Consider the following 27,667-nt stretch of genomic DNA (forward strand, 5'->3'; position numbering starts at 1 on the left):
CCCAGACCGGAAGTAGATGGTGTAAATGCTCCATTTCCCATTTTGAGACAGCACACCTTTGTAATCCAGGGCACACCCTTGCTAATCAATGCTTCACATCAGAAAATGTTCGTTATTTGGCAAACTTTCAACTTCGTAGACAGACCGACCATCCTTGGTGGTCCTGAAGGCAGAAAACCAGGAATGTTTGTGTCCTGATTGTCGGCTGTCTTTCTAGAGTTACCTGTACCATTAGAGGTGTGGAAGCTCAGTGAGATACTAAAGAGTCAGCAGAACCCTGTAGTCTGTGGTAAAGCTGCAAGGCTGCAGAACTCTGGCCAATCAAGCCTTGAGTCCCCAGTTCCTGACTTATGAATGCCTTGTGACTCGTGAACAACTGACTGGACATTTTCTCTTCCTATTCTCACCTACTGCATTTTGCTCCAACCCTCATCTTGTAATCACAACCACTTCCACAAGACGAGATGACTTGTGCCCCTTCCTGAGGTTCACATGAAAAGCTGTCTGTTTTCACATTTCTTTTCCACAACCTTGATTCTAACATCTTAATAGACCTGGGACCAAAGACCTATGTAACATCTTCCTCTTTTAAAAAATTTTTATTCTTTTTTTTTGGGTGGGGGGGAGGGAGGTTTAAATACATATAAAATGTAGCATCTTAACAACTTTTAAGTGTATATTTCAGTGGCATTCCGTAAAACAGAAACTCTATACTCATTAACAATGACTCCCCATTCCCCATCCCCCATCAGCCCTTGGTCTCTATGATGCTGACTTTTCTAAGTGCCTCATATAAATGGAATCAAACAGTACTTGTCTTTTCCCCTTTTTCTCTACCTTTCCCAAATCCCTTTAATTTACTTCAAACATGACCCCTCTCATGGGAGAAGTCATTCTTTTTTAATCTCTTCCTTACTCTTTTCCTCTGGGGGAAAAAAATTAAACCCTGCCTGGCCTCTCTTCCCTTCTTCATTCCATTTATAAGCCTCCATTAAAAAAAGAGGGGGATGGGAAACCACTGGGATAATAATTTTCTGATTCTTTTATATGAGTTTTGAAATGTGATTAACCATACAAGAGAACTAGATGCCAACATCCAAAATCTCTAAAATGGCCCGAAGTTCTTTTTAAAGTCTTCATAAAAGTTTCAATTTAACTCTTTCATCTTGATTAAACTTATTTCCCTTAAGCAGGAAGTGTCTTTTAACTCATTTGTATTGCTTTTTCTTTGGAGGCTCTCAGTACTCCAATAATAGTGTTTGAAGAGGAGGCTCTCAGTACTCCAATAATAGTGTTTGAAGAGAATACCCTGGGAAGTGTATAACTTTCAACCGTGTTGTGGGTTAAAGAGATTTTTGAGGATGAGAGTCAACCAAATCACAACATTTAATACTGTGTCTCTAGGAAAGTATTCTCAGTTCCACACAGCCCCTAAGAAATGAACTTCTGGAATACAAGTTATTTATAAAAAGGGGACTGAGTCTGTGTTATATACTTCCCAGAGATTTTCATTAGCAATACAGAACTGAAAGCTTTCAGCCAACTCAATGCCACAGGACACACAGTGAAGCCGACAACCAGGTCACAGCACCAGCATGTCCTTCAGACCCCCTGCTGGAATATATGGCCAATAAAGTTCAAGACCCAACTAGTCAATAGGCTGAACCTATAGATTCTATAAACATTCTATGATTCTGAACAACTATATGGTTTTTTGGATGTATTTTCTTGCACTGCATGTTAAAGAAACATATGGTTCACTACAGCACGTATAGACTTTGAAGACCCCACGGGAGAGGGCACTGAAGTTGGAAAAGATTGTTTTTGTTTTTTTTAAGATTTATTTATTTATTTGACAGAGAGAGAGAGAGACAGTGAGAGAGGGAACACAGCGGTGGCAATGGGAGAGGGAGAAGCAGGCCTCCCGCCAGAGCAGGGAGCCTGATGCGGGGCTCGATCCCAGGACCTGGTTTCATGACCTGAGCTGAAGGCAGACGCTTAATGACTGAACCACCCAGGCGCCTCTGAAGTTGGAGAAGTTTTCCAAGAGAACAAGTCAGAGCTACAGAAGCAGAAGCCAGCCAGCTAATTGTATTGTTCAGCAGAAGCTGAACATACAGAGGGATACCAAAAACCATTAAAGGGCTACAAAACAAAAGTTAAAGAAACTCCCAACTCTTGCATAAATTGCCAATTTAAAGAACACATTAGCTGATGGTCCAATGAATCTCTGAGCTGGGGATGTTGATGAAGAAGTTCTGATCTGGGGGCGCCTGGGTGGTGCAGTGAGTTAAGTGTCTGACTCTTGGTTTCAGCTCAGGTTGTGATCTCAGGGTCATGAGATCGAGCCTAGTGTGAGACTAAACTCCATGCTCAGTGTGGAATCTGCTTGGGACTCTCTCTCCCTCTCCCTTGGCCCCTTCCTCCCCATCTCTCTAAAATAAATAAATAAATCTTAAAAAAAAAAAAAGTTCTGATCTGAACAGGGAAGTAAGTACAAATAGCAATTGAGATCAAGCTACTAATAGGGCAATAGACATGCTAACAAGCAGCCTACTTTTTTCTTCCCAAAGGTCTGTGTGGGACTGGAGGCAGCTGCCTTGGTCAGGGAGCCTAGAGATCCGTCCCTTTGCAATTAATGGAAAAGAAAGAAAGTGGCTTCTATTGACTTTTGTTTGCCATCTCGTGTTTTGGGCCAAGCCATTTGTCACAAAGAACATTAACTCACTCTCTAAACTCTTTTGAACTCTTAGAGCCACTTTCATGTTATTTAGCACTTAACTCTCCAGTCTCATATTATTCTTTGAATACTTGGTACACACAAATCTGGCCTCCTCGTTAGAATCATAAACAACTTAAAGGCAAGTAAATTGACTTGCACTTCATTAGACTCTCCCATATACCAGGGCGCCTGGGTAGCTCAGTTAAAGCTCGTCTGCCTTTGGCTCAGGTCATGATCCCACGGTCTTGGGATCGAGAACTACATTGGGCTCCCTGCTCAGTGGAGAGCCTGCTTCTCCCTCTCCTTCTACCCCTCCTCCCTGCTTGTTCTCTCTCTCTCTCTCTCAAATAAATAAATAAATAAAATCTTAAAAAAAAAGATTCTCCCATATACCTACACACAGCTGGGCACAGATGGGGTATCTGACAAACACAAGTTGATTAAATCACAGGATGATGTCCTCACATAGAGTCACAAGACTTAGAGAGCAACAAGAACTCCACATACCAATCTCAGCCCAACTTCCCAGGAAAAGCATGGATGGAAATTGGAAGCTTGGCCGTCACCAGGAGCCACAACGGGGTAGAGAAATCCTGAGTCCTGTGCACAGGGGAAACTGCTTACCACCTAGAGACTCCAAGCTCTGTGACAGCAGGAACTGTGTTTTGTTCCCTACCCAGCACCAAGCACCTAGCAGGGGCTCAGAAAACATGTTGAATAAATGAAAAATATATGAAACCCTTTGGTCTCTTGGATTAGTGTCCCCACACCTTGTGTCTTCCTTCATTCATCATTTATCACCAAGCCGCAAAAGTTAAAATGACTCCAGAAAACAAACCAACATGGTACCCACATGGTACACAGGGAGGTGTGTACTTCCTCTTGGACCTGCCCAGGATGTATGTGGGGGGGAGGGGGAGGAAGGTCACTGGCCTGCTAGCCACAGGTCTGGGGCTTGCTGTGGAGGGATAATAGCTGCTCTCCTTGAGAGAAATAGCTGGATGTCAGATCAAGCTCTTGGCAGCCCCCAGGCAGTGGAACATTGCTCTGCATGGTCCCTGTCTGGCTGGCAGCTTCCTGCCAGGGAAGGCTGCCAAGCGGGTTGTGACAGCTGTGCAGTGCACAAATCTCCAAGGTTCTTTGGTGCACTGCCATTTCTGACCTGCCTGTCTGCTACTCGTGGGAAGTAGCTGGGAAGTTCTGGTGCTCAGGGACCCCATTTTCCATTGGCTTTAATTTTTTAGCAGGATGCCTGACTATCCTGTTTTTTAAGATGGGAGTCACTGGAAGATGGCCTTTAGCTTTTCTGGTCAACATGAACGTATTGATTCTGTGTGAGAAGAAGAACTACATTTCACTCTGTTCCGTAACAGTGTTGGTTTTCACTGTGACCACATGACCACACTTGTTTACAAGCATCTTATCACAGTAATTGACATCTGTCATAGACTACCACTAGGAGAAACCCTATGTCTGAATTTTTTTTTTAATTAGCAATAATCGCACCTCGGATAAACCCCATTGGCTACGATACTGCCACTGGGCAAAGCTTGAATTTTTTTTTTTTTAATTAAAGATAGTCTTGTAACCATTTACTTCTTTTGAAAAAGAAATGTCAAAATCTTAATGCTTATTACTTGGAATGTTTACATCTTATAGGATTTTGATAAAGGACTACTTTTTTATAGTTTGTTAAAACGGCAACTTTTATTTAAAATTGCCAATAAGTAAACTCAATTTTCCATCAAGAGATGCACAGATGTTAACTTAGATTCCTTTCTGCACTGAAAGATGAAAGTTAAAAGTGAAATTTCAGATATTACCTTTTAGCATCATTCGTCCAGTGGATCCTCCAAAAGTACTGAGTAGGCCACTTCTAGCCCCCAAAGATGTGGTTGCTTCTAGGAGAGAACCCGTGATGTATTGAGATATGGACGTCCTCTGCAGGGTGGCACGGTACTCACATAGGGTGTCTCGGACACACTGCTTTAAGCATGGACTAACGCTTATCCTTTCATGGGCTGTCTCGGAGGCTGGGAGCTTTGTGAAGACATGGAGAAGAGATCCAATTGTATTTTCTATTTCTTCTCCCCTTCTCACTGCATTGTAGATCTGTGAATAGCACAGAGTACAGGAAGTATTAATCTAGTTTCTTAGAAAAGCAAATTAGTTTGTTGACAAAATGCCAAGATGACTTATTAAGAAAGAAGGCTCAGTTGCTCTAAGCGCAAACACTCTTGAGCCTTGGACTCATGCATTAACCTGAACATTCTACAGACACCATTTATTTGGAAAAGCTATGTGTAGTTATGAAATCGGCCATTCAAACAACCCTGCTATCAAACAGAGCACTTACAAGTTGTTCCAACCAAAAATATATTCAGCTCAAATTTCTCCTCCTCCTCCTTAGTAGAGCAAAGCGTTTCTGCAGAGTGACAAAGTCAAACCTTCCCTTTTTGTCCTTTTGGACTCTCCTGAGTGCCTGACTGTCCCAGGTCTGTCTGCCTCCAAGGAAACTTGAGCTTGACATTCATGAGGAATCTTTTCTCTATGCTCAAACTGCAGTGAGGATGAGAAGGTCAAGGGAAGGGGAAGTTCTATATTTCTCTCTTTGGTATAATCCTTCAATCCATCAGCTTGGTTCAAAGTCTTTGAATCCTTTTTCCCTCTTCATCCTGTTTCACCTCCCACATCCAATGAGTTGACAGATCCTGCCCACTCTTCCCGCTCTGTCTCTGTCACCATCCTGATTTCCTCTCCCCTATCACCTGAATTCACCAAGAATTATCTCAAGGAGATTGCACAATTAGGACAGGCTTCCAGCCATAATTCCAATACTGTTGTTCAACATGCATTTATACAGATCCTGCTCTGTGGGAGGCAGTGCACTGAAAGATGGGGGGCATGCACAAGGAGCAGCACACACCTCCTGTGCTGAAAAACTGCACAATCTAATTTAGAAGATGGGGCCTGAAAATTATGAGGTTTGACAGTATTGCAGGGAGGTTCTGGGTTTTGTGAAGGTCTCTGGGAAGCCTGAGACTTCTGGATGGTATATAAACAACAGGGAAGAAATACAACATGGGTGAGTTAGTATAGTTTTCTGATAGTGGAATAAAAGTTGAGTATGTTGTGTTGTCTCCGCCTTGAGCACCTTGCCTTGTCATTCATTCATCAAATCAACAAGTAGTTATTTTGTATTTATATACCAGGTATGTGTCAGGTCCAGGTAAATAAGACAGCTTTTCCCCTCAGAGAGTTCAAAGTCTAATAAGGGAGACAGATAAGCAAAGAGTTCATAGTAGGGTGAAAATGGAGGTCAATCCCTCTAGTGACATCAATGAGTATTCAAGGAAGAGAAGACCCTCACATGTCCTGCAGGCTGTGCATGTGCCCCTGTGATGCTGCACACTCCAAATCTCACGTTAATCAGGACCCACCGGCACTCAAGAGGACACCCACTGAGCTGTGCTAGGTCCTTAGGAGACCCTAGAATGTTCTTAGAACACCCCTGATATTCAAACTGCACTGACTCTAACTAGATTTCTATTCCGCCTTCTGCAGCCTACTGGTAGATATTTGCCACTTAAAGGAAGAGTCTGAATTCTTGAGCTTTAATTCTCTGTCATTAAATTTCTGGTGGCCAGTGTGGCCATGGAGATGTTGTGCTGGGACAGAAAGAGCCCAGGCCTTGGGGTCAGGTATGTGGGGTTGTACGGCTGGCTCTGCCTTGACCAGCTAAAGAGAGGGTCATAGACATGAACAAGCTGACTTGAATGTTCAGAGAAAGCTTACTCTTCTGTAAAGTGGAAATACTAACACCCCTTCTTAGGAACACTGTGGGATTCACCAAGATCATATATGTAAAGTGCTCAACCTATTGTCTACAAATGGCACCCATTACTATGGAGCAAGAAGAGAGTGGACTCTTCCATCCTCAACGAATAGCAGGTGGTTGTGTAACAACAGAGCACAGTCTATGAAATTCACCGTGATGGGGTTGTACCCTTGCTCTTCTGTGCTGCTGCATAATATCATCCTAACCTTATTTGGGTGTATTGTGAAGGCAAACTGGGGTTGAGAGTTGCAGAACTCAGGACATGCCTTTCTTCTCTCAGTTCCAAATCATACAGGCAATCTCCAACACACTAAGTCTCAGATGAATCCTTCAGAAGTTTAAATGCTCTAGGAGTTCAGAGAAAAGAACCCACTGTGAGGTTTGATGGCTAAGGAAGGCTTCTGAGGAAAGCAGATTTGAGCTGTGCCTTGGAAAACAGGCATGGTTCTAATCAGAGCACCTGGGGGAGGCAATTCACATGGTAAGCAAGGGTGAAGAGGCTGGAAAACAGAAAATACCCTAAGGACAGTGAGCAGAGCAGGGTATTTAGAGCAGAGAATGAGTATAAGGCAGAGAATAAGTGGGAAATCAAAAAGGTCAGCTGGCCTGATAAAAGAGAGCCTTGAATGTCAGGCAAAGAGGTTTAATCCATCAGAGGTGGAGAAAGCTTCACTTCTTTGGTTTATTTGTTTTTATTAGAGGAATGATGCTAAAAGGGCTTTATTTTAAGAAGTTTAATATGCTGATGGTTCTTAGTTACTAATGGGCTTACCTATTACCTACTTTCTTTACATGCCAAGCTGCTCCATTGGCTCATCATGCCTCACTCGTTACCTTATGCATTCCAGTTTCCACAACACTCCTTCAGAGATTCCCAGTGGCTCATTCAGTCCCTTATCCAGCTTTCCCTAAATGTTTTCCTCAGATCATTAGATCTAGAAGGTCTGTAGGAAATAAGGACTCCTTGATCACTGAAATACTCAGTATTTATTTCTCCTTTTGAAGATTTACATTGCATATTAGGATATTAAAGACAATGAAAAGGGTCAGAGTAAAGAAATCCATCTTATATTGTTTAACTGAGTGTTTGGAGTATTTATGATGTTACTTGACCATGGATTTCTTTTTCTTTCTTCCTTTCTTTTTTTAAGAACATAGTATGTGAACGTAGTCTTGTATCAAATAATTATTCTCTTTTCCTTGACCTCTGTGAAATCTCTGAAATAGACAATCATCCATCTTTCCTGAAGTCCTGTCTCTTTTATTATCTTACTGCTACATCTCTGCCTTATTCTGTGGCTCCCCTTCCTTCGTGGGCCTTTGGGACAGCTGTAACACAATACAGATGTGCCACCCAGTGACTGATATAGGGGGGTGACATATTGGCTGGCCATGGGTCAGATTTATCAAAAGACCCGTCTGATCTGACACATAATGTTTTAAAATCAGGAAAGTGGGGAACCTGGTTGGCTCAGTTGGTAGAGCATGCGACTCTTGATCTCAGGGTCCTGAGTTTTTGCCCCATGTTGGGTGTAGAGATTACTTAAATACATAAATAAATCTTTAAAAAATCAAATCAAATCAGGAAAGTTTACATACACATTTGAAGTTACAGCATTTCCTAAAAACTGGAACAATCTGGCAACACTGAACATTCCCATCTGGTATCAAATGGCTAGACCTTTCCCTGTTGCCTGGGGCATGAGTTCTCCAGTTGGCACCAGTCCCCACCCCTCTCTAGTGATCACATATTGCCAATATCTGGTCACTATTAGTATGTAAGTGTGTGATCCATGCCTTAATGGAATATGAACATGGTTGTAGCTATATACAATAAACCGAGCTCCCCCGACATGTACTGAGTTCCCCCAACATGTCCTCCTTAGGTGATCTTCCCTTTGCTAGTCTGCTCTCAAGGGGTGTCGCAGTTTATCTCCAACATATGTAAATGTTATGTATGTATTAAATAATCATGCAGCATTGCCATCAGCCCCTTGTTTCCAAGTCCTCAAACTTCTCTGAAGAAATAAAGATAAAGAGTTCTAGAATAAACTCTACCACCATTGCTAACACTCCATTAAAAACAAAAAAGAATCTACAGGTTCTACCAAGATCTGGACCAACAGTTGCCAGTCACACCAATCCCGGGTAAGCTTTAATAAGGTACCTGTTAGAAGGCTGAAATGGATCAAGTACTGGTAGATATGGCAATGCTCGGGGAACATGTTAAAATCAGGCTATAAACTCTTATTAGATCATCCACACTTACAAAAAAAGAAGCAACCATGGAAAGTCCCACATATATAGAGTGGGAAGAAGATGTAGTATAGAACAGTCATTATAAATACGGCTTTGGAGTGTTGGTTTGAATCCTAGCACCCCTGCTTCCCAGCTGTGTCACCTTGGATAAGTTCATTCTGTGCCTCCTTTTCTCCAATATGGGAATATAATAGTATGCCTCATAAAGTTGAGGTAAGGATTACAAACTTTTATAAATGTAACTGATTAGAACAGCACATGCCACTTAGTAAATGCTCAACAAATACTGTTTTTTACAATGATGGCAACAATGTTGATTGTGGTAGACTGTAAAAATGGCCATAAATTATTTCCTTCACTGATTCTAGGCCAGCCCTGTGATTTGCTTAACCAATGGGAATTTAGCAAATGTGATGCATGCCAAGTCTTGAAAAATACTTGTGCATTCGACCTTGTTTCTCTTGTTGCTTTTGGGAACTCTGCAACAACTGTCATGTGGAGAAGCCAGAACTAGCTTGCTGGAAGATGAGAGACCATGGCCCAGTCATTCCTTTCACCCTGGTGGACAGCCTGCCAATAGCCAGACACATGGTGAGGCCATCCTAGATCCTAGGTCATCCAATTGCCAGTCCAGCTGCCATCACAGATTCACGAGAGAAACCAGCAGAGTCTCCTGATCCAGATTAGGAGAACCACCCAGCCAATTCACAAAAACATGAGCTAAATAAATGATTGTTGTGAAAAGTCATTAAATTTGGGGAGTGCTTTGTTACAAAAGTTAACTGACAAAATGATGGTGTGTTGGGTGCAACAGGTATTTATTGCGTGAGATCTGAATCCACACACTAACCCTGTGAGGTTGATTTATTTTGTAGATGGAGACAGTAAGCCTAGAGAGGTGGAGAAATACAGCCAACTTCATCCAGCTAGTAAGAGGCTGGGCCCAGGACTGAAATCTGGTTTGTCCAGCTCTGTGGTCCAGCTTTATCCATTGCACTAAACTTGGTCATACCAAAAACCCAAACAGCGGGATTCAAGAAAATATTGTTATTTGGCAAGAGGTTTAAGTGTTGTTTACATTGCTGTTATTGTTTTGATTCATGACAATTCCTTTCATGGTCACCTAAACTACATTTGAAAATAGGCAAGTTATGACTAATGAATGGCCAAATATGTTTCCTTTATATGGTGATTTATAGTTTTAAATTACAAGGGAAAAAATACATAAACTTTATCTCACTCGATTAATGTGCTAATAAAGGTGCTGAAAACTAGACAGAACACCACCCTGTATGGGCCAATATCTTTTTTGAGATAAAATCAACATGTCACAACACGGCATCTAAGCTTGCCAAACATGTATGTGCCCATTTATTCACTCAAAAATTGATTTATATTTATTAAGCACATATGTTGCATCAAGCCCATTACTGGGTATCCAACAGTGAGCAAGAAGAGCTTCATTTTAGCGCAGAAGGCGGTCAATAAATACGTGGGCCAAATAAGTTAATTAAAAATTGCAGACTGTTATGTAGTCAAGATGTATTTTGGATATAGATTTCACAGGACTTGCTGAAGTGCTGAGAATAAGGAAAGGAAAGGAGTCAAGGTTTCTACATTGGGTCATTGTTAATTTCTTAGAGATTTAAGATTTACATAGATAGCTATATAGATCAATGTTGCAAAGAGTACCCCCCATGGCTCCTGTGTTTAACAACCACTGTGGACATGAGTGGACCGTTCTCATAGATGTACACTATTCCCATTATGCCAGCTGCTACCTTTGAGAAGGATGACCTTGATATTATGAAGTTACCTGCAGAAATGCAACTAATGCTTAGACAACACTTAAGAAAACATTTGCGTTGGGCGCCTGGGTGGCTCAGTTGGTTAAGCGACTGCCTTCGGCTCAGGTCATGATCCTGGAGTCCCGGGATCGAGTCCCGCATCGGGCTCCCTGCTCAGCAGGGAGTCTGCTTCTCCCTCTGACCCTCTTCCCTCTCGCGCTATCTCTCATTCTCTCTCTCAAATAAATAAATAAAATCTTAAAAAAAAAAAACTTAAAAAAAAAAAAGAAAACATTTGCGTTCCTTGTGACTCAAGAAAGAGGGATGCCTTGTGGAAACCAGCACTGGGACATGGAGGTCAGAACTAAAACAAAATAAAAGAAACATCCAAGACTGAGGAGAGCTGGGGCAATTCAGATGGAGACAAAGCCAAAGACTTTGGTGCATGGAAAGGCATGAAGTAGCCAGTACACCACATCCATAGCACTCACGTAGGAGGAGAGCTCCTTCCTCTACACAGCCACAGAAAGCTTTGTCTTTAATTTGACTTCTACTGGGGTCAAAGAGGGTACTGGTCAAGGGGGGTCAATTTCATAACTTGCTCTGTTTCAAAAGCTATCTTTCTGGGGTCAGTGTTATGGAAAATTATGATGTTCGTAGATTTGATGGCATATCTTCGGAAATCTTTCAACAACAAGAATAACATAATTATTATGTTCAATTAGCCAACATATAGTACATCATTAGTTTTGACGTAGTGTTTAACAATTCATTAGTTGTGTATAACACCCAGTACTCATTACCACACGTGCCCTCCTTAATGCCCATCACCTGGTTACCCCATCCCTCCACCCTTTTCCCTTCTGTAACCCTCAGTTTGTTTCCCAGAGTCCAGAGTGTCTCGTGGCTTGTCTCCCTCCCTGATTTCTTCCCATTCAGTTTCCCTCCCTTCCCCTGTGGTCCTCGGTGCTATTCCTTATGTTCCACATAAAAAAGAAGAAGAAGAAGAAAGAAGAGGAAGAAGACCACAATGACGGTGGCTTGTTACTTAGGTGTCCATTGACTCAATAGTACTTGTAATCACTGCAACATATACTGAGTGCTTAAAATGAAGTAGGTACTGAGCATTGAGCCATGATTTCACTGAAACTTCAGAACAGCTCTAGAAAGATGTATTACTACCACCACTTAAAAATGAAGAACCAGTGTGCACACAGCTAGGACGTAGCACCAGGATTCTTCATCTCAGCCAGAGCTGCTAACCAGTTAGGGAATCCTATAATACAGTTGTCAAATCACTTTTCAGAGGGATAATTGTAGCGACAATCCTTCCTTCTCTGTTTATTGTCTGTCTCCATCTAGAATATCAGCTTCATGAGGATTTTACTTCTTTTTTCATTGCTCTATCTCCACTGTTTAGAAGTGTTTGGCATTACAGCTTCTCAATAAGTTCTTGATTAAATTAATAAATGTCTCTATTCTATATCTTCTCCAAGAACTTGGCTAGAGTCCTCCAGTTTTTTGGTCATGAATCTTTTGGATACATCTGAACTACAGGTGACATTGCAATGTCGTATTTGCTGAACAGATGTGGAAATCACATAGAAATGGCATGAAGTGTTTACAAAGTATCCAGAATAGCTGTACCCAAATGAGGCTCCTAATTGCTACTAACCAAATGTGGCCTGCTCTGAGAAATTTACCAATAGTTTAACATTATTCTAGTATCATTTGCTGATTGAGAATGCTTAATCAGATCTATTCTCCATCCTGATTCTTCATGAAAATGATTGATTTGGAAATATTGGGGCTTAAAAACAACAGGATATGGATTCATATATTGACTCTCCTAATTCACTTTAATTCAATGAATGTTCTTTAACATAAAGGGGTCAGCCAACATTATCTCCAATTATCTTAGTGTTATTGTTCAGTGACCCAAGCTTCCTAGCCTTCTTACATGGGAGGTGGAGCATATTAACTTTAATTTTGATCATCATTTTCTAATACAGTGTATAGGAAGGGTCTTCATCTTTTTTTTTAAGATTTATTTATTTATTTGAGGGAGAGAGAGTGCATGGGATGGGTGGAGGGGCAGCGGGGGGAGGGAAGCAGACTCGCTGCTGAGTGCGGAGCCCTCTGCACACAGGGCTCTTTCCCACGACCCTGAGATCATGCCTGAGCAGAAACCAAGAGTCAGACACTTAACCGACTGAGACACCCAGATGCCCCTAGTTAGGGTCTTCTGTTTCCCTCTATCTTATCAGTGTTCTTCAATAACAGTTGTCATTTGTCACTAGTGACAATGTATGTACTTCTAATAGCACCTTTATCTCCCCAGAATGTGATTCTTACCTTAGCTTGAGCTAGAAAACCAAATAATCACATTTATTTGAACTATGGGTTAACTGTGAGTTAATAGGCTGGATAACAATTGCAGTTAGGAGCTGTGATTTGGAAATCCCTTTTACTGGTCTCATGGGTCCCTTTCCTAACTTCTGGAGTCTAAAAGCAGTGTTTTAGAAGGCTGAAAATACTGGAAGTGTGATGGGTGTGTGCGTCTAAACAAAACGGAATGATCGAAAAACTGCCAAATTTCCTGAAGAGTCAACGAAAAGAGTGAGGCTGTGTAAGAGGTGAGGGCTGAAGCAACTTGCAGACCTGAACGGCAGGGACCCGGAGTAGGATATTGGTAGCAGGCAGTCGCTTCCTCTGCTCTGGATTCCACATTCCATTCAAGTGCCTGTGTGGAGAATTCCATTCTACTGAGAATATTCAGACCATGCACGAGACGCTGACCAAACACAGCTCCAGGGAGCCAAAAATAAAGGTTTTGCTAAGGCCGGGCCAATTAACCAGAGCTCCGCCGCCACTGGCTTCTATGGGAAGTAAGATGAAACTTTATTACTGCAGGAAACATCTAAGAAGGAGTGTGAAAGGGTGTCCCCAGGACATTTGATAATCTGGGAATTTAACAGCTGGACAAGCCCTCCCACATAACTTCTTTCAAGCCACATTTTACCAGCATTTAAATTTTGCCTCTTCCACGCAGCCTTCCCCAGGCTCCAGTGACAAAAGAGCATCTTCTTTCTGTGCTCCAACTACCCCTCACTACCCCTCTGCAAAACTCTCCAGAGGCTCTTCCTGTGAAGTAGGGAAGCTACTGTTCGACTCTCCATCCAGGCTGTGAGTTCCCTGTGTCTTATTTAACATGTTGTCTCCAGCACAAAGCGCACTGCTTAGCACCCCGTAGGCAGTGGAGAGAGGGGACAAGAGAGAAATAACTGAAGGCTTCAAGCCAGGTTCCCAAAGCACAGTCCGCAGACCAGCATCATTACCTAGGAACTTGTTAGAAATGAAAATTCCAGGGCCCTGCCTCAGGCCTACTGAATCAAAAACTTTGGGGCTGGGGCTCTTAAATGTGTTGTAACAAGCCCTCCAAGCGACCCTGATTCCTGATAAAGTTTGAGAATCACTCCCTAAGACTTTCAGGAGAACATGTTACTTTTCTCTGACTGCACTTCTTACATTATCTGTCCCATAAACACTCACATCCATGTCACCTTTCTTTTAGAATGGGAGCTCCTGAGGGCAGGGGTGAAGTCCTATCATATCAGCATCCCCCAAAGCCCCTAGCTTAGAGTCCAGCACAGAGCAAATTGGACAAATACTAGCTGAACGATGGGACATCTGTCACAGAAAGTCCCTGTGGCTGTGACTGGAACAGGCCTTTCTGAAATGATGCTTCTGGCTTAATATTTCCAAGGATGAATCATGTCTGAGATACTAATTCTAATGGGAATTACCATACAGATGAATCATATCATAATGAGAAAACCTGGCTGCCAAGGATGCCTCTTGAAAAGAAAAAATCAAATCAGGACAAATGGATTATGTTGTGAGCTTGTGATGTCAGGCCATGAATTAGGCCTACAGAAGGGATTTAATGGCCTGAACCACCAGGCTCCCTGCGGCTCGAAGGAGCAATGGGTCAGTTAATGAATCACATGGGGACAAAGCCCCTGCAAGAAAAAAACAAACTTTCACAAATCCTGCAGACCGCGATGCCTTGGCTCAGAGGCTCAGAGGCTCAGAGGCTCAGAGGCAGCGTTCTTGCTAAGCTGTGCACATGTGAAGCCGAGGGACAGAGTTCCTAAAGTCCTGTGGCTCCAGGCTGCTGTGTGGCCACACAGGTGGAGGGGACCAAGGCTGACCCACAGGGCCACGCTGTTTACTTCCTGGGCCAACTGAATCCCCACTCACCTTGTCCTGGCCTCTTCTACCCCTTACTGCCTGGGGTCATTGCTTCTGGACCAACCAACATTACATTTCCTTCCTCTACTCTTTGCCCGAGGCTGACCTCCCGGAAAATCCTGCTCTCACCACCAGAGGTGGAACAGCAGAACAGAAGCCTTGTGGTAGAGAGGAAAGAGCCTGATCTTTGCATCACACTGATCATGTTGGACTCCTACTGCCACCATTTAGCAGCAGTGGGGAAATAACCTGTGGTTTGTTTTGTTTTGTTTTCCCCAAATTTTTATTTAAATTCTACTTAGTTAACATACAGTGCAATATTGATTTCTGGAGAATTCAGTGATTCATCATTTACATACAACACCCGGTGTTCATCACAAGTGCTCTCCTTAATCCCCATCACTCTCCGAGCCCATCCCCCACCCACCTCCCTCCAGCAACCCTCAGTTTGTTCTCTATCATTAAGAGTCTCTTATGGTTTGCTTCCCTCTCTCTTTTTTCCCCCTCCCATATGTTTATCTGTTTTGTTTCTTAAATTCCACATATGAGTGAAATCCTATGGTATTTGTCTTTCTCTGACTGACTTATTTTGCTTAGCATAATACGTCTAAGTTCTATCTACATCACTGCAAATGGCAAGATTGCACTCTTTGATGGCTGAGTAATATTCCACTCTGTGTGTGTGTGTGTGTGTGTGTGTGTGTGTGTGTGCGTATCACCTGTGTTTTTTATTGGAGATTATCACAGAGTTGTTATAAGCCAGGATTAAATGACAAGATAGCTATGAGTTCCTTGTCTCCAGCTACACAGCTTTTCAGTGACCAGTGGTCATAACAGCATCAATGTCCACATCTCCAGGGCTCCAAGGCCATGCCTGCTATTCTGTGAGACCTGAGGCAACTTCCCACCTCAAAAAGCCATCACCCCCACCCACCCCTCCTATTTATTCACTGGTGATCCGGGGTGCTGGAGCCTCTCCAGTGCTTGGCCTCCTGCATATGGAGGTGTCTGAGCATTTTCTGGGCCATAGCTCCTTAAACAGCCACACTCTGTGTTCAGTTTGGGCTCGTGTACCCACCATGCTGTAAATGCAGACCTTGGCATAGTGCTGGGTACATATGTGGCATTCAGTAAAGGGGGCTGATTAACCCCTTCGTTCATATGGCAGTTCAAGCATGAATCCTCTCTCCCTCCGGGTTTCCTTCTTCCTCTCACTTCTCTGTTTTCTTTCTCTCTAGGTTGCTCCTGGGGGTGTCTTCTCCAACTTTCTCTGGATCCCATGGTTTCTTCACTCTCAAATTCTTTTATTCCTCCCCTCTTTCAAATCCTCTGCTTTGCTTCCTTTTTACTCTCCTCCCATTTTTTTTAACTTCTTCTGTCCAGATTTTCCTATCTCTCTCACTCTCTCTCCTTGCCCTCCCTTTATTCCCATTGCCTGTGTCTCTCCTCCACCCCTCATTTCTTCTCACCTCCTTTTGAGGGGGATCCTCTGAGCTTCATTTCCAGGGGCAAAGGAAGAAGGTGGGAATAAGGGGAGAGTGTTGACTAGTAGGGTCTGTAAGCAGAGACCCTCCTCTAATTGTCAGTAGACAGTTCTTTGTCATTATTGAATGCACTGTATTTCTTCTACTGGAAATCTGCAGTACTTTCATTCTTGAAAGTCTCTCCTCTGACGGGCACCAAGTGAATGGTCACCAGAGAGGAGCTAGGGACATTTCTTCCCCTAACCCTTAAGGAACAGAAACTTGGTAGTTGACCCAACATCAGACCCACCCTCAGACACAGGACCCAGTGTAAATTGACTCCTGGCCTTAACTAATCAAGCTGGCTGCAGGCACGATGGCACCCACTTCAGAGCCTCATGCCACCACTAAGACTTGAGAGTTGCTTAGAACTAGCAGTACAGACTCTCAGGTTTCATACAAGGTAGCATCAGGCTTAGCAATTGGTTGACAACCACCACATGTCAGCCAGTGAACATGCTTCAGGCAGACGGAGTAGGCCATATTGAGTGAAGACAGCACACCAGGTTTCCAGGAGCTGGAGTCATCACTGAGCTCAGACAGGTCAGGAGGACATGGGGCCCAGGAGAGGAACTGCTGGGTCTAGAAAGGAAAAGGCACCAGGGGCCTGGACAGGATGGAGGAGTTGAGGAAGGGTATAGTAAAGCGAGGTAGCCCAGCTTGGTGGGGAAATCCTGGGACCCACATGCAAAGAAGGGCAGCCTCTGGGAGGGCCTAAGTAACAACCAGGTCCCAGGCAGGAGTGCTCACTCAGGGGAATGCTCTGAGCCACATGGACGGGCGTGCAAGGCAGACAAAGTCTCTGGCCGCACTTTAATCTCTGAAGAAGAAATCTATGCCTATGAATGTCTTCCTTGTTTGGACTCCATTCATTCATTCACTTAACAAATATTTACTGAATGTATACTTTGGGCCAAATAGTGTGCCAGAAACTGGAGACAAAATGATGAATAAAACAGTTTTTGTCTTCAAGAAAGTTACCAAGTATCAGGGGAAGTAGGCCAGAAAATGGGCAATTCTATTATAGCAGGCAATTCTACAATGGTGTGAGCACAAAGTGCTTTGGGAACACAGAAGAGGGTCTTAGAAGGTCACTGTGGGGGTGGGGAGGGGAGGAGCTTCCCCTAGGTTGTAACAACTGAACATAACCTAAAGACAGTAAGAGTTAGTCAGGCAAAGGTGAGGGCAGAATAAAGTTAAGACAGAGGAAAACATTCTAAACAGAGGGAACAGCGAGTGCAAAGTGGCTCCCTGTGGTTGGAGCTGAGAGTGTATAATGAGGCTAGGGAGGTAGGCAGGGTCTTTCCGAGTTCTTATAAGTGAATGCAATTATCCTGGAACTATTTCCTTTCACAAATATTTCCCAAGCTAACAACCACAGAAGTAACTTCAACAGAAAAAAAAAAAGTTTACAGCTGGAGGATGTCATCTCCTTTGTCTGGGGACACCCATTGCCCTTCTAGGGGTACCATGCTAAATAGTGAAGATGCAACATCAAACAAGACCCAGTCTTAGCTCTCAAGGCACCAATCGGATAGAGATGAACACTTTTTTTTTTTTAATTTTATTTATTTATTTGAGAGAGAGAGAGAGAGAGAAAGCACGAGTGGTGGGGAGGGGCAGAGGGAAAGAGACAAGCAGACTCCCTGCTGAGCATGGAGCCCAGTGCAGGGCTGGATCCCAGAACCCTGAGATCATGACCTGAGCCAAAGTCAGACGCTTAACAGGCTGAGCCACCCAGGTGCCCCGGGATGATCACTTCTATGAGTTCTTACAACTTGCTGGTTTCCTTGTTATTAACAAAACCCAATGGGAATGGACAAAGTGCCCAACATTACTTACCAGCCTGGAACAGGAGAGAGACTATCAACTTCATTCACACTTGCAGTGTAACAATGACAGAGTGGGCAGTGACTGAGAATTTTTCCTGCCTAGGTGGGCATACAGAGCCAGAAAGAGATGGGAAAGACTGAAAGAAACATTGCTCTCCTCCCTTTGGCATATAGCAGTGGAAATGTAAGCCTTTAAGAAGTTTCCAAAATAGGGCACCTGGGTGGCTCAGTCATTAAACGTCTGCCTTCGGCTCAGGTCATGATCCCAGGGTCCTGGGATCGAGTCCCACATCGGGCTCCCTGCTCGGCAGGAAGCCTGCTTCTCCCTCTCCCACTCCCCCTGCTTGTGTTCATGCTCTCACTATCTCTCTCTCTGTCAAATAAATAAATAAAATCTTAAAAAAAAAAAGAAGTTTCCAAAATAATGAGGACTACAAAACAATAAATAGATGATGGCATTAGAATTGTACACAAGTTCATGAAGAAGAGTCAGGGACTCTATCTGCTGGTAGAGAGCTTCTGTCCTGTTAGAGAGGTTCTCGGCTAAAGTGTGCATAAGCACATATGTTCAGGGATAGGATCATATGCAGACACTGAAGGTCAAAGACAACATACTCAGGGGTGTGGGAAAGCTATTACCTTCCACCTCATCTGTGCCTACCCCGCAGTCAGATACAAAAGATACAGTCCCTATGAGGTACATTCCAAAGAACTGCATGGATATTATTAAAACCAAACAAAACAACACCTAAAATTCATCAAAACCAAGGACTCATACAATCATATTAAAAAAATAAAAGCTTCTAATTTACATTCCAAAAATAAGGCATTTTGGCCCTTACACTTTGTCATTTAAAAAGCCTGTTCTGTTGTCTCTACTGAGCTTAAGGTTTTTCTTGGCTATCAAAACAAAGAGGTCTTTTGTTGACAGAAACAGGCGACAGTGTTTTGGTAAAAAGATTATATACAGAATAATGGTATGAAGTTCCACTGTGTAAAAAGTAGACTTAAGAGCTCTCCCTGTCTCCAGATTCTCTGGGTTTCTTGCAACAATCTAAAATACCTTTGTCCTTCACTTTGTGTGGACCCCAAACAACTGGATGCAGCCATTATTTTCTAAGAGCTTATAAGGGATACTATACAGATGTGACTACATATAATTGAAGGCAATGTCAACAACAGTGTGTCTGCTAACTAGAGCCATGACCAACTCCACTGGGATCAATCACTGGTGGGCGTCTCAAGAATTTTCCCTTCTTTGCACCCTCTATGATCCAGTGATCCATGGTATGCTGTACACTATACAGTTGGAACGCATAATACATTCCCTGAATTGATTTCAGGTGGCTCTTGGCAACTGTATTTACTGGACATCACCAGTAATGCCAAAGGCAGGGGGGCAAAGATGATGCAGCCAACATCATGGCCAGGTGGGCTAGAGGGAGGGTAGGGCAGCTGAGGCTCACTTCCAGCAGAGCAGGTAGGAGGTAAAGGAGACCTAGTGAATGTGGTGCTGAGCTGGAGGAAAGGTCCTTCTGATGGGGCCATACCTCAGTGCAAATCCCAGTCATTTCTGTGGTTTCTTGGGACATCAATGGGTGCCTTTGGGGGAACAAATGAAGGTTCAGCTGGAGGGTTCTTTCATCTGTGGACCTAAAGTCAGGCTATCTTTTGTCCTGGGAAGCTCATTCCCTGTGCTCTTTCTTTTCTCAAAATCTGTGCCCTCACTACCAGAACCTCAAGGAGAGAGGAAGGGAGCTCTATTTCCGCTCATCATGGTTGGAGAAAGAAGCACATATGATATGGAGACCTGGCATGGGGCCACACTGATAAACAGACCACAGATAACCCCTCTCAACTCTTGCTAATTTGTGATCCAGTTGTGACCATGATGTACTACAAAATAGGAGGTAGAGGCATTGGGAATGGAGAAGAAACAGGTTCTGGAAAACAGGCTCTAGGAAGTCAGGGGTGCAGGGATGACATGAGGAGTTCTTTCTTTTGATGCCCTCCCTCCAAATTGCTCCTTTTCCACTCTTTACCTTTCAGCCATGGAGAAGGCAGGAAGTAGGACATATTCTGGGTCAGGAAGGAGGGCATGGCTATCCTTGGCTGGGCTAATTCTGGTTTCCATCAGTCCCTCCAACAGGTTTCCTCATCAGCTCTTCCACATTTTGCCCTGGACACATTCCTAAGAATTCTTAAGAATAGACTGGGCAATCTTTTTCCTATCAAGGCCATGAATCATTTCCCCATTTCCAAAATCCATCAAAAGCCACTCACAGAGAGTTTTCTAAAAAATCATATATAGTATCATTTTCAGACACAAGACGTAAAAAAGTAAGCAAAGCCAAGAGGTGTATGTATAACGAACGTGAGGATAAACGAGATCCACATTGTGAGCAGCTAAGAATGGGGAGGAATCTGGCAAGGAGAGAATCCTAGAAAGATACAGTTCTGAAGTTCAGGATGGAAAGAGGGAAGTGGGGGCAGGAGGAACAGAAGTGAGTCTGATGTAAGTGTGCTCTGGAGGGACCTGCTGTTCGCCTGGTTTTGGACATCAGAACAATTATCACCCTCCATCCCTAACCTATAAAGTGCTCACTGATTAATCAATGACTCACCCCTGCTTCATTGAGTGTCTCTTACATGGCCACAGGGAGCTGGAAGGCAAGGCGGGTAATAGGGAAAGTTAATGATAGGATGCGACAGGAGATAATAAGTGAGAAGAGAGAGGTTCAGGCAAGTGGGAACAGGCTGACCTCATGGGGAAGTGAGTAGCTACCACATCCCCCAAATCATGTAAGGGCATGAGACAGGGTGTAATAAATGAACCTACTGTAAGGCCGGTGGATAAAGAAATAAGAAAAGAGAAGCTGTACTGTGAACTCCTGATTATCTGCGTAATGTGGAGATCATAATATGAAGCAAAGCTACCTGTAAGGTATGAGTTTTGTTATAAAAATCAAAGCAGGAGAGGAAGTCAGAACAGTCAGCAATCTGAAGAAAAACCTTCCTGAATGAACTAAGCCCTGAGATGGACAACACTGGGTTGGAAAGTGGAATGGGATGAGTTCGTGGGGATGAAAAGTTGCTGGCTCTGAATGCAGGTTTGGGTTGAAGATCAGACTGTCAGCCTAAGATGCTGTAGGTCCTTCCCTCCTCTGCCCCTGTTAGCTGCCTTACTGTCTGTCCTTATCCACCCCAGTGGGAAGGGGGAGAAGGCTGGGAAACCCAACTTGCTCCTGTTTTGAAGAGAGTGAGGAGGTCAAAGGAAAACAGTTTTTTTCCTTTCCCTTTGGAGAGTTTGCCTTTCAGTCCAAGAGGCTTGATGCCAAATGTTCTGAGCATTCTGGGCTTGGGGAGAGCCCCTGGGCCAGGACTTTGCTATCACAGCAAAGAATTTAAAGTTCTAAGGCAGGTCTTATGGAGGCTCTGTAGTTCCCCCAGGCTGTTGTGACTTCTCTCTTGGTGGCTGCTCCCACCAGACGCCAGGTCATGGGGCCAGGTGGGATGGCAGGTCCTATGGTGTGTCTACCTGCACACCAGGTGAGAGGCAGGGGGCTAGGTGGTGCTCCAGAGATGCACACTTCAGACAAACACACACACCCGAGCATTGAGAAGACATGGCCTTCTTAAGCCTTGCTTTGACTCAATCATCTTCAACAGTGCCCACTCCACGGCACCTTGAGATGCAGTCATGACAGCGTCTCCATCATCTGTCCATCCTTCTGGCCTCATCCTCAGTTACTGTCCTACAGGGACCCACTGCTCTTGCCTAACCAAGCTGCTTACCACCATCCCTCCCACCTCAGCACACCCAAGTCTTCCTGTCCTATTGTCACCTACCAGAATCCTATCAGCTCCTCGAAGCAGTCTTAATGTCACTAGTTGGCTGGTTGCATGACCTTGGGACAGTCACCTTCTCTGTGCCTCAGTTTCTCTAAGGAAAATGGGGATAAGAGTGTGGTGATTATGTGAATGAATAAAAGTAAAGCACCTAGAGCAGTGCCTGGGACTCAGTCAGTTTTGTGAAAGTTTCTGTTTCTTTCTCACCCATTGGATGTCCCAGGACATTGCACGGCTCCTGGCCCATCTTTCCCTCTGATCACTCACATGCTATCTGGAATACAGGTGATAATTCAATGCCACCAAGCAGGATTTACTCCATTTTGCTCTCAGTGTCCCCATTTTAAGTTCTGTCAATTTTGAAATGAATGAGGTATAGCACTGAGTTTCTCCTCTGCTGTTCCAACTCAATGACTCAGCGTGAAGTCCTCCCAGTGAAGGATACTTTTGCCTTTTTTTTCCAATAGTAGTTTTATTGAGATATTATTCACAAGCCACACAATTCATCCATTTGAAGTGTACAGTCAATGGTTTTGGTATAATCACTGATCTGTGCAATCATCACCACAATCAATTTTATGTCACTTTCATTACCCAAAAAAAGAGTCCCATACCCATTAGCAGTTTCCTCCCCCAACCTCCCCCGGCCTAGGTCACCACTAATCTACTTCCTATCTCTATAGTTTTGCCTGTTCTGAACATTTCATATAATCCCCTGGCTTTTTCAAGGGGTCAAACTCTTCTCTTTTTACTCATCATTAATCTATATCCCCTAAATACCTGGCTCCATAGGTCCAGGCACACAGTTGGCACCCAATAAATGTGCTGTTGAATGAAAACTAAAAGATGGGTTCAATCGAGTTAAAGATAAATTTTTTCACATTTCATCCTTGGAACTTGGTCCAAAGCAAGTTCAGAAAATAGATTAGGAACAGGGTTGTGGTTTTGTTTTCTGGGGCACAAAAAAAAAAAAAAGCTTTGCTAAGACTCTTCAAAGTGAAATTTTAGTGCAGTGGTTCTCAAAACTGGCTATACCTTAGTGTCACCTAGAGGACAAAATGTCCTGAGGCACGAGCCCTCCCCTTGCCATCCTCCCCCTCAAGGTTCTGATTTTGCATCCCGCAGTGGGGACCATCAGTACCTTTTCAACCTTGCCCAATTTTAAATATGACTCTATGAACAGCCAGGTTTGAGAATTCTTGTTCCAATGGAAACAACCAGACTAAGCAAGAATAATTTGTTGAATTCCAGCCATGCCCAGAATGATATGCAGTCGGAGTTTTTAACTTTGTCTTCAGGAAAATGAATCTCTGAATTTTTAAGAAAGCAATGAAAACCAGAATATTCACTTCACAAAAATTTTCTTTATAGCCAACATTACTATTAGACTGAATCGTACAAAATTGCTGATATTTGACTGTTTCTGAGCTATAAAATGGAAACTTCATATCATTCTAACTAATTGAATGCATTTACTTCATGAAAGAGAAAATACATATAATACTCAATCCAAACCACCATCTTACTATTCCGCCTATTCATCTTCCTTGTGCTCTACACACTTTTTAAAAAGAACATTTCAAGCTTCATCAAATACATATTTCTAGTAGAGGATGGAAATTGAAGAAGACAAAAGCATGAAAATTCATGAACAGATAAAACAACACCAACCTTACAGACCATCTTTACTTTTTGCCACATTATTTACGGAAAGCATGCCATAAAGCAGATTGTCATAAAGTAAGTTATGTTTTCCCATAGAAAAATTTTTATGATTTGGAATTGTGTTCCTGACTAGATGTTGTATAAATCAGAGATATGATCAAAAACAGGTCACAAAAACAAAGCTGCAACAGCTATAAACCTCTATAAACATTTAAGATAATAAATTTATTATTCAAGCCCTATAAAATGTTAAAATCATATTTTACCCATTGATCATTATCCCGTCATTTTGGAAGGTAATTTAGCACTGCACAGCAAAACTCAAAAAGTGCACATTCTCTGATCTTTCCTACAGGAAAAGTGGCTCTCTGTCTTCCTCCCTTCCAGAACCAAGTATAACCATCTCAATCTAGACCCTGTGCCATCTCACTGTTCAACTTGGCGGTGTCCTCCGCTCTTGCCCATCCCACCACATCCTTCTCTCTCTGAGGCTCTGCTCCCTCCACCTGCAAGCTGTGTGCTGCCCCAGGTTCTGAGGACAACCCTGTCCTGAGTCAGTAGGAATTTAAGGAGCTGAGGTCTCTGGCACAGGCTCCACAATGTCTAGTCAAGTGCATTTCTGCTTTCATTCCCATCTCTGGCTGGGAAGTCAGGCGTCTACCTCCTTCTGGTCACCAGAACTGCTCATATCTCTGTTTTTCTGAGCCTTGCTGCTTGGCAGACTCCTTCCTCACTCTACCCCTGCCGGCAAGAGGCCGAAGACCTCTCCTTGAAGCCCACCCTGGAGTTCTGCTACCTACTGCCATACTTTTCTGATGCCGAACACCTCTCTGGCAAACAAGTGTTTCGTGAATGAGTGAATTCCTAGCTTTCTCCTGGCTGTGCATAACTGAACAGATACTGCTACCTCTTGGTGCATCTCCCGGAGTCAGGTGGCTCCTGGACTGCTCACTACCTTGGCCTCGTTGTGAAAACCATGTGCTATGAACACCAGGGCAGCCTTTCTGGCTGGGCCCAGCACCTGCCTCCCCTTGGAAGGGTCTCTAGGACTCCTCCCTCTCTCTGTCCCTTCTTCACTACACTGACTTCAGGTCTTACTAGCTCCAGGCTTAAGTCTCTCACCAAAACCCCCTGATCCAGACATTCTCCTTCCTGCTTCACCATCTCTCTGGTCCCTCATGCACTGCACAGGGGAGTGGACATTTGGTAAAGTATCAGCACATGATTCTAGAACAGTGGTTCTCAGCCATTTTGCTCCCCCCCCCCCCAGGGGACATTTGGCGATACATGGAGACATTTTGGGTTGTCACAAATGAAGATGTGCTACAGGCATCTAATGGGTAGAGGCCAATGGTGCTGCTAAACATCCTAGAATGCACGGGGCCACTCCCTCAAGGAAGAATCGTCCAGCCCCCAAAACTGGCTGAGGTTGAGAAACCATTCTAGAAAAATCAAATAAAACTCCTGTAGCACTACAAACCAAATCAAACTGAAAATCACCAGCAAAGAAGGATAATGCTCCTGTTTTACCCCCCAAAAATTGCCCCTCCATTTCCCCCTCATTATAGAAAAATTAGAAAATTAAGAAAAGCAGAAGACTGCCTGTGATACCACTGTCCTTATATTTTTACATATAATAGCTGTGATTGTATTATATACCATTCATACTCTGCCTTTTCTGAAGAACATGACAACCAAGTGTTCTCCATGTTATTAAAAGACACTGCTTTCACTGTTACATGAGGCTGCTTGCCGTAATCCAACCACAGTGTAATTAACCCTTCTCTTAGTAGTGTAAATTATAGCTGTTTCCAGGTTTTCAGCCTGTTGTGATATACATATTTGTGCATAAAACTTTTTCTACCTGGGTGGTTATTTCCTGGACAAATCTTAAAAAGGGTCTATAATCCACACAGAATTTTTGAGAGGCAAACAGGATTTGTCAAAAGGTTCTATCTAACATCAAAACCCATGTGAAACATTCCCCTGGACCCTGGCTCTGCTCTAGTCTAAAAACATACTCCAAACTTGCAACTTAAAGTGTCTCCATTTGAGGAACATCAAAGGAACCTGAAAAGAAAAATCCACCCCACAACTTTCTGAATAGAGACTGCAGTAGATCATGAGAACAAGAATGAAAGGCTTGTGATTTTTGGCATGAAGAGACATAACTAATATGCCCTTAAGATGACAGGACTTGCTGGTTACAGAGGCAAAATGATCTTATTTGGAATGTCTTTCCTATAAGCACAAAGCCATTTTCTGTTCATTAAAACAGTTTCGCTATTTTATTTTTAAAAATTTGGGGTTGTATTTTCTCTTTATCTCAGGTATTTCAGCTTTTGGGAATGCAATAATTTTGACAATCAACTTAGCAGCTGTTTGTTGGGATAAATTCAGAACATTTTGAAACAAGAATAAGGTCAAAGATAAAAATTTTTTTTCATTAACACCCAAACCAGTTCTCTCTTGTGTTTTAGTAGCTGATTATAGGACAGCTACAGAGAAGTAGAAATTAAACTGTCACTTTCTCTTCCTGCTCCTAGGTTCAAAGAGAAACCTGCAAGTATATAAAAATCAATTTGAAGCAATGCCTTGATGTGTAACCTACCCCCCCCTTCATCACTGACATCTGAGGTGTTCTATTTCAAAAAAGGAAGACTATCAAATATGAATCAGTATATGAGTGCTTTTGGAGATACAGTATACTTCTCTAAATGCAATAACAGTACAAAGAGGGTTGCTATAGGGGCGCCTGGGTGGCTCAGTTGGTTAAGCGTCTGCCTTCGGCTCAGGTCATGATCTCTGGGTCCTGGGATTGAGCCCCACCTTGGGCTCCCTGCTCAGCAGGGAGTCTGCTTCTCCTTCTCCCTCCGCCCCTACCCCTACTCTCTCTCTCTCTCAAATAAATAAATAAATAAAATCTTAAAAAAAATAAGAGGGTTGTTATTGTGTATTCCCATGTATTGTGTACCCTCCTTTATGATGTCAACACAAGTATGGTCGAGCACAGAAAAGTCAGTACTGATCAGGTAAGCTGTGGGACTGGAAAGAAACAGGAAGATGTCCGCGTGGAGAATTAGTGGTTCACAATCAGATATCGTGGTAGGAATCAAAAGTTCCTTCCAAGTCACAGGTCTGGGACCACGATGTTAGCAACGACGAAGGGAGGCATAAAAATGACATACCATCCACAACAACCATGACCACTGAGGCCGGTCGAGGGCTTCCCTCATTGTAGGCCCTCTGCTCAGTGTGTCACTTGTATAATCTCAGCCAGTCCTCACAACCGCCCCACAGGACCTTGTTACAGAGACAGACAAGTGACCGAGGCTTGGAGAGAAGTTCAGAGTATTGTAAAATCTTCCAGCTGCAAGACGGCCAAACAGAGATTTCAACCCTGTCTTCTGAGTCAGAGCCTGGGGCAAAGGCCAGGCAGGGGGAGGCATTAAAGAAGGAGCTCCGAGGAGGCATGAACCTGAGTGAGGCGGAAGCCAAGGCTTCCCTGACTCGTCCTGGGGCACCCAGCAGGCAAGGCTCCTGGAGGCCCTGTGGCTGCAGAGCTCAGACCTCGCCTGGGGCATAGTGGGGTGGGGGCGAGGAGGTCTGACAAATGGGCTGCAGGAACAGGGAACAGCTCTTGCTGCTGTACTTGCCCTCTCTTTCCTGCCCTCCCCTGTGGACAGGGTCAGAACTGGACTAGGAGCCCAGCAGACCCCAGCCTGTGCTATGGAAGTGAGAGAAGCAACAGTGGAGCCTTGGCCCACAGGTCAGATCCGCCTTCGTGGATTAGACCCACGGTCCATTCAGCCCAGGGCTCATATGCACACTGAAATCAAACAACTAATGCAATGGCTTGTGGACTTATATTTTTAATAAAAAAAAAAAAGTTTTTTCAAGAGAAATCTCAGATAGAAGTCCAGAATTTACAAAAGATA

General features: G+C 43.5%; 1 protein-coding gene and 1 non-coding gene across 4 annotated transcripts in view; both read right to left on the reverse strand.

The window, feature by feature from the left end:
• The window catches only part of PLCE1 (phospholipase C epsilon 1), a 289,717-nt gene that overhangs the window by 179,595 nt on the left and 82,455 nt on the right, over positions 1–27,667 (reverse strand). For all 3 annotated transcript variants that reach the window (XM_028098722.2, XM_028098721.2, XM_088020229.1), the window contains exon 2: positions 4,546–4,834. In XM_028098722.2, coding sequence (XP_027954523.2) covers positions 4,546–4,834 — 289 coding nt within the window. The remainder of the gene's footprint in view (positions 1–4,545; positions 4,835–27,667) is intronic.
• LOC114205506 (U4 spliceosomal RNA) lies at positions 4,136–4,273 on the reverse strand. The gene has a single exon (XR_003608401.2). It is a non-coding gene; the product is annotated as a U4 spliceosomal RNA (small nuclear RNA).

The sequence above is a fragment of the Eumetopias jubatus genome, unplaced genomic scaffold (assembly GCF_037043125.1).
Source record: "Eumetopias jubatus isolate StellerSeaLion01/CBP00866 unplaced genomic scaffold, mEumJub1_p1.0 scaffold_17, whole genome shotgun sequence".
Taxonomy (NCBI): Eukaryota; Metazoa; Chordata; class Mammalia; order Carnivora; family Otariidae; genus Eumetopias; species Eumetopias jubatus.